This window comes from Bombina bombina, chromosome 2, assembly GCF_027579735.1.
Source record: "Bombina bombina isolate aBomBom1 chromosome 2, aBomBom1.pri, whole genome shotgun sequence".
In the NCBI taxonomy this organism is placed as follows: domain Eukaryota; kingdom Metazoa; phylum Chordata; class Amphibia; order Anura; family Bombinatoridae; genus Bombina; species Bombina bombina.
The window spans coordinates 146,977,020-146,989,838 of record NC_069500.1 but is presented as its reverse complement, the minus strand read 5'-3'; the positions used below and the strand labels follow the sequence as shown (position 1 = coordinate 146,989,838).

At 40.7% G+C, this 12,819-nt stretch overlaps 1 protein-coding gene across 1 annotated transcript in view; it reads right to left on the bottom strand.

The window, feature by feature from the left end:
- Positions 1-271: 271 nt before the first annotated feature.
- Positions 272-12,819, bottom strand: part of DDX4 (DEAD-box helicase 4) — a 110,606-nt gene continuing 98,058 nt past the window's right edge. The window contains exon 5 of the mRNA XM_053699690.1: positions 272-644. Coding sequence (XP_053555665.1) covers positions 272-644 — 373 coding nt within the window. The remainder of the gene's footprint in view (positions 645-12,819) is intronic.

Sequence of the window (12,819 nt, the reverse complement as noted above, 5' to 3'; positions counted from 1 at the left end):
TAAGATCTGGATTTGCACAGATTTTAGTGTGTTTCACTTGCACAAGAGGATATTCAGCTCGGAAAAGAACCGAATACCGAAAGCAACCTCCTACTTAGGCATTAGGTATGTGAATTCGGCAGTTTCATTCACTACCATATGCATATTTTATATATATATATAAAAAAAAAATTTAAACATATATAAATACTAAATTATGATTTAATTCAGGACAACTAATATTATACTTCTCACATAAAAAACATCCAAACATTTACATTTGTAACCATTTTCAATAAATACCCTTTTCATTGAAAGATTGGGACTCCTTCATTAAACCTGTATTCTTGTTAGCACTAGAACTATAATCGTAAATTATCATACTCACGTCACTTAACACTTTCACGAGTGAACGGGCAATACCAATATCTTCATCATCTTTTCTATCAAAAAATGAAATTGCTTTTCCAATGTTGCCACAACGACCAGTGCGTCCAATTCTGTGGACATACTCATCAATTTCTTTAGGCAGATCAAGATTAATTACATGTTGAACATTTTCAATATCCAAGCCTCTTGCCGCTACTGAAGTAGCTACAAGTATAGGACACTCGCCAGAACGAAATTTCCAGAGTGCTGTTTCTCTCTCCTGTTGAGGTCGGTCACTAAAAAAACAAAAAAAGTATGTCATTAACTAAAGAAATGATAAAGCAATTGGTTGGAAACACAAACCTGAAAATCTATGCTTACCTGAAATATTAATTTCTTTCAGGATGTCCGCAAACTCAACACGTGAAATATTCATTCCCTACCCACCAGGAGACAACATCACCCCTACATTCTGCTGCCCCAAAATAATTAAATAATCCTCTCAGTCAGTTTTTTAAATGACAAAGTAGTGAAGGAAATAATGAAACACAGAAAAAGACTAAAGTGGGGCAAAGTGATGCAAATGAAGTCCAGCTGCATGAAATCAAAGGGTGAGTCTTGTGGACTCCCATATAAAATAACAGCAATTACTATACCTTGGCCTATATACTAGACAATACCTCTTCTGAAGGGGCATGGACAGAAAAACTGCCACATCCCTTTAACCTTAATACGAATGCTGTTGATTACCCGCCTATATTCTTTTTTTTATTTATTTATTATTTTTTCATTTTACAAAATGCATCAGACAATCGTTGTACATTATACAATTCTGAATCCCGCCTATATTCTTACTGCTGTCCTACACAGAATAATGGACGTAGTGATGGGACCTGACTACTATAGGCCAAGATATAGAAGTCAATATTAATTTGTCAATTTCTAAATATTTTGGACTACCTAGTCAAATTACCTATTGAGATGACTGCAAAGCAGAGGCAAACTCCAATTTGTAATCTGTCACATAAGTATGAGGAGTTTCCCCAATAGCAGCTTAACATTTCAAAAAGCGAAGCATCATTCTGAAAATCCCATAGCTTTTTAAATGAGCTCTGAGACCGTCAATAATTACAAACACATTAAATAATACATAAAAAAGATGTAAATGGAGTATTTTTAATGGTACTAAATAAATGTTTGACGACTAGAAATATACAATAAGTTTTTAGGATCGTCATTTGACAGACTATGGGGATTTAAATGTGAACTGTAATAATGTAACGATAGCCTAGGATTTTGTTCTGTTCTTTTTATATATATACTTTGCATTGGTTTACCAACACTTAATGGTATACTATTAGCATATAATGTATTTTATTTAGTAGTTCTTATATTAGACCGATAATTTGATATAGGTTTCATGAGGATGTATGGCTTTAAAGGCGTGACATCCACTTTGGGTGTGTGTGGCCGCATTAATCATTGATTGGTTAAGGGGAGGGTTTATATAGAGCAGAGTTTTTAACATTTTCACAGCCTGATGAAAAGGCACTGTGGGCGAGAAACGCATTGCTGTTTTACTTAATTGTTTTAATGGACTGATTTTAGCTTATCCTCGCTCTGTCTTTACTCTGCATCCGACGGTTTTCTCTGTTTCCTCACGCTCCGGTGGTTGCTGCCTGCTGGTTGGTGGACAGTCTACAGGATGTATCCATCAACGTGACCAGAGGGTCCTCTCGCCGTTGGTGGATGCCTATAACGTGACAGCCAGCTGGATAACATGAGCGAATCTGCCGGGCGACTCTTTGAGGTCTCGGTCTGCCGATTATAGCACTGTGTGTGCTACAACTTATGTGAGTGGGCTTTTGTCTGTCTATGCAATCACCTGCACTGCTTGACGTTATTACCCTATGAGGCGCCTCTTTCTGTTTTTCAGGATCTGCTTTTCTACCACCTCATTTGGGAGTGCTGCCTAACATCGGATTTGGACTTTTCATTCAATCATATATATTATATGCATTTTTTGTGACTGTGTGTACTGTGAGCGCACCTTTCTACATTTTTTTGTATCCCTTATTGATCTGTATTCAGGGTCAACAACTTATCAGAAAACAGGACAATGGGGTCTTCAAGAACAAAATGGATCACTGTAAGATATTGCATTCTGGATTTCTGAAGCTTGAGAAAACTCTTGAGCGTTCTCAAACCAAGAATTGGAATTTAATACCCTGTGCTTGAAGAAGTGATAGAGCATCAGGATTAAAACACCATGCCTTTTCAGAGGGAAGGCATTTGGTATTTATTGTGTCATTTAAGACTTAAAAGAATATGAAACCCAAAATTTTCTTTCCCGATTCAGATAAGGCATGCGATTTTAAACAACTTTCTAATTTACTTCTATTATCATATTTTCTTCATTCTTTGAGTATATTTTGTTATAAGGCAGGGATGTAAACTCAGGAGCATGCACGTCTGCAACCCCAATATGGCATCAGTTTTGCTTTAGTTCTATTTGCAAAACCACTAGATGGCAGCCATATACTTTCATAATGGTAAGAGTCAACGAGTCATCACATGTGGGATTAAAGTTCAGTCCTACAGAAGGAGGGAAAACTCCCCACTCAACAGAACTTTAATCCCTCCCACTTTTTCCAAGTAGTAAAAGAGAAGTAAGGCAAGAGAAGTGCAATCTGGTACTGCCGCCAACTGCGAGTATTGAGGACGCACACGATCATGAAAACAAAATTTAGGCTTACCTGATGAATTATTTTCTTTCCTTGCATGGAAAATCCACAAATCCATTCTAATTACTAGTGGGAATTCAACTCCAGGCCACCAGGAGGCGGCAAAGAACACCCCAGCAAAGCTCTAAGTATCCCTCCTACTTCCAACAATCCCCCAGTCATTCAGTTGAAGGTATAGAAAGAGGACACAAAGGGTATAGAGGTGCCTGAAGTTTTAGATTAAATAAAATAAGATGTCTTGAACTTAGACAAGGGTAGGTTGTTGGCTCTTCATGCCAGGAAAGAAAATAATTTATCAGGTAAGCATAAATTCTGTTTTCTTTCCAATGGCATGGAGAGTCCTCAAATCCATTCTAATTACTAGTAGAAACCAATACCCAAGCTAGAGGACACAGAATGGAAAGGGAGGGAGAAACAAGACAAGTGGACCTAAATTGAGGGCACCACCGCTTGAAGAACCCTTCTCCCAAAGGAAGCCTCAGCTGAGGCAAAAACATGGAATTTGTAAAATTTAGAAAAAGTATATGAGGACCATGTGGCCACCTTGTAAATTTGCTCCACAGAAGTCTCGTTTTTAAAAGCCCAAGAAGAAACAGCCCTAGTTGAATGATCCGTAATCCTCTCAGGAGGTTGTTGTCCAGCTGATTCATAAGCCAACCGAATGACACTCCTCAACCAAAAAGAAAGGAGTAGTAGATGTGGCCGCCTGGCCTTTACGCTTGCCAGTAAAAACTACAAAAAGGGCAGAAGATTGACGAAAATTCTTAGTAGCCTGGAGGTAGAATGTTAGACCACGAAAAACATCCAGGTTGTGTAACAGACGTTCTGAGAAAAAGGATTAGGACATAACAAAGGAACAACAATTTCCTGATTAATATTGCGGTCCGAAACCACCTTAGGAAGAAATCACAATTTAGTAAGAACGATAAGGTAAGGGGAATCACATTGAAGAAACGAGAGCTCAAAGTCTACGACCAGAAAAAAATGGCTAGTAAAAACAAAACTTTCAAAGACAGCAATTTAATATCAACAGAGTGCAAAGGTTCAAACTGAGCCTGCTGCAGAACCCTAAGAACAAGATTAAAACTCCAGGGAGGAGCAACAGGTTTAAACACCGGCCTGATTCTGATCAGGGCCTGAACAAATGATTGAACATCTTGCAAGTCAGCCAAACGTTTATGAAACCGATCAGAAAGGGCAGAAATCTGACCCTTCAAAGAACTGACTGACAAACCCTTCTTCATATCCTCCTGGAGAAAGCACAGGATGCGGGGAACCCTCACTTTATTCCAAGGAAAACCCAGAGACTCGCACAAGTAAAGGTATGTGCGCCAAACCTTATATCTTGCGAGTTACCGGCTTACGAGCCTGGATCAAGGTGTCAATAACCTTTAAAAAAAAACAAAAACTTGTCTAGACAAGACTGTGTTCAATCTCCACGCAGTCAGCTTCAGAGATTCTAGATTTGGATCAAGAAAGGGACCATGAAGTAGAAGGTCCTTCCTCATCTGTAATTTCCACGTTGGGGAGGACGACATCTTCACCAGGTCCGCAAACCAAATTCTGCGAACCCAAGCCGGAGTAATTAGAATCACCAAAGCATGCTCCTGTTTGATATGAGCCATCACCCGAGGAAGGACAAACTGAGGAAACAAGTCAATCAGACTGAAATCCCATGGTACAGCTAGAGCGTTCACCAGAACCGCCTGCGGATCCCTTGATCTGGACCCGTATCTGGGAAGCTTGGTGTTTAGACGAGCCGCCATCAGGTCCAACTCCGGAACCCCCCACCTGAGTGTTATTGAAAATACCTCCTGGCTGAAGAGCCCACTCCCCAGGGTCTGTCTGCTCAGGTAATCTGCTTTCCAGTTGTGAGACTCCACCCACTGAAGGATGCGAGACACCTTCATGGCTAAGGAACTTCTCGTTCCTCCCTGATGGTTGACCTAGGCCACTGAAGTAATGTTGTCCGACTGAAATCTGATAAACCTGACTGAACTCAGTTGAGGCCAAGCTATCAGTGCATTGAAGATTGCTCTTAATTCTAAGATATTTATTGGAAGGACAGACTCCTCCTGAGTCCAGGTTCCCTGAGCTCTTAAGGGATCCCTAACTGCTCCACAGCAGGAAAGGCTGGCATCCGTGGTGGTCACAATCTCCCAGGATGGTCTCAAGAAACATGTTCCTTGGGACAGATGGTCCTGAGATAGCCACCAAGACAGAGGAGTCTCTCCTCTGGTTGTCGAGGACTATCTTCTGATAGAGGTCCAAGTGTTCTCTGTTCCATTGTCTGAGCATGCATAACTGTAGAGGTCTCAGATGGAAGCAAGCAAAAGGAATAAATGTACATGTAAGCCACCATGAGACCAATTACTTCTATACACTGTGCAACTGAGGGACGGATAGATCACTGAAAAACAAATTATGCTTACCTGATAAATTAATTTCCATCATTACGAGGAGAGTCCACAGGTTCATTCATTACTTGTGGGAAATACAGAACCTGGTCACCAGGAGGAGGCAAAGACAACCCCAGACAAAGGCTTAAATACCTCCCCCACTCATTCTGCCAAGGGAACAAGGAACAATAGGAGATATATTAGGGTATAAAAGGTACCAGAAGAAAAAAAACATAATTTATGTAAGAACTTACCTGATAAATTAATTTCTTTCATATTAGCAAGAGTCCATGAGCTAGTGACGTATGGGATATACATTCCTACCAGGAGGGGCAAAGTTTCCCAAACCTTAAAATGCCTATAAATACACCCCTCACCACACCCACAATTCAGTTTAACGAATAGCCAAGAAGTGGGGTGATAAGAAAGGAGCGAAATTTGAATAATTGTGCTTTATACAAAAAAATCATAACCACCACAAAAAGGGTGGGCCTCATGGACTCTTGCTAATATGAAAGAAATGAATTTATCAGGTAAGTTCTTACATAAATTATGTTTTCTTTCATGTAATTAGCAAGAGTCCATGAGCTAGTGACGTATGGGATAGCAGATACCCAAGATGTGGAACTTCCACGCAAGAGTCACTAGAGAGGGAGGGATAAAATAAAGACAGCCAATTCCGCTGAAAAATTAATCCACTACCCAAATCAAAAGTTTCAATTTTTATAATGAAAAAAACCTGAAATTATAAGCAGAAGAATCAAACTGAAACAGCTGCCTGAAGTACCATTCTACCAAAACTGCTTCTGAAGAAGAGAAAAACATCAAAATGGTAGAATTTAGTAAAAGTATGCAAAGAAGACCAAGTCATTGCTTTGCAAATCTGATCAACAGAAGCTTCATTCTTAAAAAGCCCAGGAAGTAGACGGTTACCTAGTAGAATGAGCCGTAATCCTCTGAGGCGGGAATCAACCCGACTCCAAATAAGCATGATGAATTAAAAGTTTAACCAAGATGCCAAAGAAAAGGCAGAAGCCTTTTGACCTTCCTAAAAACCAAAAAAGATAACAAATAGACTAGAAGTCTGTCTGAAATCTGAATAGCTTCAACATAGGATTTCAACACTCTTACCATATCCAAAGAATGTAAGAATCTAACCAAAGAAGTCTTAGGAAAAGACAATAATTCCTCCCTAAGGTTGTTAGAATTCACAACTTTAGGTAAGAATTGAAATGAGGACAGCAAAAACCACCTTATCCTGATGAAAAAAAAATCAGAAAAAGGAGACTCACAAGAAAGAACAGATAATTCAAAAACTGTTCTAGCTGAAGAGATGTCTAAAAAGAACAATACTTTCCATGAAAGTAAATAATGTCCAGAGAAAGCATATGCTCAAATAGAAGAGCCTGTAAAGCCTTAAGAACCAAATTAAGACTCCAAGGAGGAGAAATTGGCTTAATGAAAGGTTTGATACGAACCAAAGCCTGAACAAAATAATGAATATCAGGAAGTAACTGCCTTATCCTGATGAAAAATCAGAAAAAGAGATCCACAAGAAAGAGCAGATAACTCAGAAACTCTTCTAGCAGAAGAGATAGCCAAAAGGAACAATACTTTCCAAGAAAGTAATTAATGTCCAGAGAATGCATAGGTTCAAACGGAGGAGCCTGTAAAGCCCTCAGTACCAATTGAGACTCCAAGGAGGAGAGATTGACTTAATGACAGGCTTGATACGAACCAAAGCCTGTACTAAACGATGAATATCAGGATGATTAGCAATCTTTCTGTGAAAAAGAACAGAAAGAATAGAGATATGTCCTTTCAAAGAACTTGCAGACAAACCCTTATCCAAACCATCCTGAGGAAATTGTAAAATTCTAGGAATTCTAAAAGAATGCCAAGAGAATTTATGAGAAGAACACCAAGAAATGTAAGTCTTCCAAACTCGATAATAAATCTTTCTAGAGACAGATTTACGAGCCTGTAACATAGCATTAATCACTGAGTCAGAGAAACCTCTATGACTAAGAATCAAGCGTTCAATCTCCATACCTTCAAATTTAATGATTTGAGATCCTGATGGAAAAATGGGCCTTGAGATAGAAGGTCTGGTCTTAACGGAAGTGTCCAAGGTTGGCAACTGGCCATCCGAATGAGATCCGCATACCAAAACCTGTGAGGCCATGCTGGAGCCACCAGCAGTACAAACGAACGCTCCATTAGAATTTTTAGAAATCACTTCTAGAGGCGGAAAGATATAGGCAGAATGATAATTCCAAGGAAGTGTCAATGCATACGCTACTTCCGCCTGAGGATCCCCGGACCTGAATAGGCCCCTGGGAAGTTCCTTGTTTAGATGAGATGCCAACAGATCTATTTCTGGAAGCCCTAACATCTGAAAAATTGAAAAACATATCTGGGTAAAGAGACCATTCTCCCGGATGTAAAGCTTGATTATCAGAGATAATCCCCTTCCCAAATGTCTATACCTGGGAAAAAACCCACAGAATTTAGATAGGAGCTGGATTTAGCCCAAGCAAATATCCGAGATACTTCTGTCACAGCCTAAGGACTGATAGTCCCACCCTGATGATTGACATACACCACAATTGTGACATTGTCTGGAAAAAACAATAAACGTCTCTTCTTCAAAAAGAAACCAACTGAAGAACTCTGAGAATGCACGGAGTTCCAAAATATCAAATGGTAATCTCGCCTCCTGAGATTTCCAAACCCCTTGTGCTGACAGAGATCCTCAGACAGCCTCCCAACCTAAAAGACTCGCATCTGTAGAGATCATGGTCCAGGTTGAAAGAATCGAAGAGACCTGTAGAACTAAATGATGGTGATCTTAATCACCGAATTAAAGATAAACATTAGGATTCGAAGATTTAAAAAGTGAAAACCTAGAAGCCCTGCACCATTATTCAGCATAAAAAAATGGAAAGGTTCTCTACGAAAATGAGCAAAGGGAATTGAATCAAATGCTGCAGCCATAAGACCTAAAACTTCCATGCATATATAGCAACTGAAGGAAATAATAGAGACTGAAGGTACCGACAGACGAAACCCAATAAAATTGTCACTTGTCTGTTAGATACAAAGACAGTGACACAAACTATCTGGAAACCTAAAAAAGGTGACCCTTGTGTGAGGAAAAAAGATCCTCTAACCATGTCTTGAAAAACATAATTTATGCTTACCTGATAAATTCCTTTCTTCTGTAGTGTGATCAGTCCACGGGTCATCATTACTTCTGGGATATTACTCCTCCCCAACAGGAAGTGCAAGAGGATTCACCCAGCAGAGCTGCATATAGCTCCTCCCCTCTACGTCACTCCCAGTCATTCGGAAAAGCCAAGGGTGAAGTGGTGACTGGAGTATAAATTAAAAAATATTTACCTGCCTTAAAAACAGGGCGGGCCGTGGACTGATCACACTACAGAAGAAAGGAATTTATCAGGTAAGCATAAATTATGTTTTCTTCTGTTAAGTGTGATCAGTCCACGGGTCATCATTACTTCTGGGATACCAATACCAAAGCAAAAGTACACGGATGACGGGAGGGATAGGCAGGCTCTTTATACAGAAGGAACCACTGCCTGAAGAACCTTTCTCCCAAAAATAGCCTCCGATGAAGCAAAAGTGTCAAATTTGTAAAATTTGGAAAAAGTATGAAGCGAAGACCAAGTTGCAGCCTTGCAAATCTGTTCAACAGAGGCCTCATTCTTGAAGGCCCAAGTGGAAGCCACAGCTCTAGTAGAATGAGCTGTAATTCTTTCAGGAGGCTGCTGTCCAGCAGTCTCATAAGCTAAACGAATTATGCTACGAAGCCAAAAAGAAAGAGAGGTAGCGGAAGCTTTTTGACCTCTCCTCTGCCCAGAGTAAATGACAAACAGAGAAGACGTTTGTCGAAATTCCTTAGTTGCCGGTAAGTAAAATTTTAGAGCACGGACTACATCCAGGTTGTGCAGTAGACGTTCCTTCTTTGAAGAAGGATTTGGGCATAAAGAAGGAACAACAATCTCTTGATTGATATTCCTGTTAGTAACTACCTTAGGTAAGAACCCAGGTTTAGTACGCAGGACTACCTTATCCGAATGAAAAATCAAATAAGGAGAATCACAATGTAAGGCTGATAATTCAGAGACTCTTCGAGCCGAGGAAATAGCCATTAAAAATAGAACTTTCCAAGATAACAACTTTATATCAATGGAATGAAGGGGTTCAAACGGAACGCCCTGTAAAACATTAAGAACAAGGTTTAAACTCCATGGTGGAGCAACAGTTTTAAACACAGGCTTAATTCTGGCCAAAGCCTGACAAAAAGCCTGGACGTCAGGAACTTCTGACAGACGTTTGTGTAACAGAATGGACAGAGCTGAGATCTGTCCCTTTAATGAACTAGCAGATAAACCCTTTTCTAAACCTTCTTGTAGAAAAGACAATATCCTAGGAATCCTAACCTTACTCCAAGAGTAAACTTTGGATTCACACCAATATAGGTATTTACGCCATATCTTATGGTAAATCTTTCTGGTAACAGGTTTCCTAGCCTGTATTAAGGTATCAATAACTGACTCAGAAAATCCACGTCTTGATAAAATCAAGCGTTCAATTTCCAAGCAGTCAGCTTCAGAGAAGTTAGATTTTGATGTTTGAAGGGACCCTGTATCAGAAGGTCCTGTTTCAGAGGTAGAGACCAAGGTGGACAGGATGACATGTCCACCAGGTCTGCATACCAAGTCCTGCGTGGCCACGCAGGTGCTATTAGAATCACTGATGCTCTCTCTTGTTTGATTCTGGCAATCAATCGAGGAAGCAACGGGAAGGGTGGAAACACGTAAGCCATCCTGAAGTCCCAAGGTGCTGTCAGAGCATCTATCAGGACTGCTCCTGGATCCCTGGATCTGGACCCGTAACGAGGAAGCTTGGCGTTCTGTCGAGACGCCATGAGATCTATCTCTGGTTTGCCCCAACGTCGAAGTATTTGGGCAAAGACCTCCGGATGAAGTTCCCACTCCCCCAGATGAAAAGTCTGACGACTTATACAGAGTCTAAGAAAAATGGCTCACCTATCCCAGAGGGGATTGCTGACAGTCTTCTAGCATTACTAGGTCTTGTTAGAAAAATGACTGATCATACCTGAAGCAGTTAAGCCTGCAAACTGTTCCCCCCAACTGAAGTTCTCTGGTTTCAACAGTCCTGCGTGGGAACAGCAATGGATTTTAGTTACTGGTGCTAAAATCATATTCCTCTCGGCAGAAATCTTCATTTTCTGCTGCAGAGTAAATAGTACAAGCCAGCACTACTTTAAAATAACAAACTCTTGATAGAAGAATAAAAAACTACAACTAAACACCGCATACTCTTCACCATCTCCGTGGAGATGCTACTTGTTCAGAGCGGCAAAGAGAATGACTGGGGGGGGGCGGAGCCTGAGGGGAGCTATATGGACAGCTTTGCTGTGTGCTCTCTTTGCCACTTCCTGTAGGGATTGAGAATATCCCACAAGGATGAAGCCGTGGACCGGATACACCAATGTAGGAGAAAAACATAATTTATGCTTACCTGATAAATTTATTTCTCTTGTAGTGTAGTCAGTCCACGGGTCATCCATTACTTATGGGATTATATCTCTTCCCCAACAGGAAGTTGCAAGAGGATCACCCAAGCAGAGCTGCTATATAGCTCCTCCCCTCACATGTCATATCCAGTCATTCGACCAAAACAAGACGAGAAAGGAGAAACCATAGGGTGCAGTGATGACTGGAGTTTAATTAAAAATTTAGAACTGCCGTAAAAGACAGGGCGGGCCGTGGACTGACTACACTACAAGAGAAATAAATTTATCAGGTAAGCATAAATTATGTTTTCTCTTGTTAAGTTTAGTCAGTCCACGGGTCATCCATTACTTATGGGATACCAATACCAAAGCTCTGCTGAGAGAATGTACCTCCCTTCAAGAAGTTTGAAGACCCCTGAGATCTGTCAGAGATGAACCGGATCATGCAGGAAAAATAATAGCTGACTGGAAATTGTTGATGCGTAGCAAAGAGCGCCAAAAACGGCCCCTCCCTCTCACACACAGCAGTGAAGAGAAACGAAACTGTCACAATTCAAAATAAACTACTGCCAAGTGGAAAATAAAGCCCAAACATTTATTTACTCAGTACCTCAGCAGTGTAAACGATTCTACTTCCAGCAAAAACGTTTAACATGATATAATACTTATTAAAAAGATTAGTGACCTTTAACAAAGTAGTTCCGGTGAAGTACCATTCCCAGAATACTGAAGTGTATACATACATGTCATTATAACGGTATAGCAGGATTTTCTCATCAATTCCATTCAGAAAATAAAAACTGCTACATACCTCAATGCAGATTCATCTGCCCCTGTCCCCTGATCTGAAGCTTTTACCTCCCTCAGATGGCCGAGAACAGCAATATGATCTTAACTACTCCGGTTAAAATCATAGCAAAAACTCTGGTAGATTCTTCCTCAAAGTCTGCCAGAGAAGTAATAACACGCTCCGGTGCTATTATAAAATAACAAACTTTTGATTGAAGTCATAAAAACTAAGTATAATGGGGGAAGTCCCTTGAATTCCAGAAGATAACCTTGGGAGACTATTTCTAGCGCCCAAGGATCCAGAACATCTCTTGCCCAAGCCTGAGCGAAGAGAGAGAGTCTGCCCCCCACCAGATCCGGTCCCGGATCGGGGGCCAACATTTCATGCTGTCTTGGTAGCAGTGGCAGGTTTCTTGGCCTGCTTTCCCTTGTTCCAGCCTTGCATTGGCCTCCAAGCTGGCTTGGCTTGAGAAGTATTACCCTCTTGCTTAGAGGACGTAGCACTTTGGGCTGGTCCGTTTCTACGAAAGGGACGAAAATTAGGTTTATTTTTTGCCTTGAAAGGCCGATCCTGAGGAAGGGCGTGGCCCTTACCCCCAGTGATATCAGAGATAATCTCTTTCAAGTCAGGGCCAAACAGCGTTTTCCCCTTGAAAGGAATGTTAAGTAGCTTGTTCTTGGAAGACGCATCAGCCGACCAAGATTTCAACCAAAGCGCTCTGCGCGCCACAATAGCAAACCCAGAATTCTTAGCCGCTAACCTAGCCAATTGCAAAGTGGCGTCTAGGGTGAAAGAATTAGCCAATTTGAGAGCATTGATTCTGTCCATAATCTCCTCATAAGGAGGAGAATCACTATCGACCGCCTTTATCAGCTCATCGAACCAGAAACATGCGGCTGTAGCGACAGGGACAATGCATGAAATTGGTTGTAGAAGGTAACCCTGCTGAACAAACATCTTTTTAAGCAAACC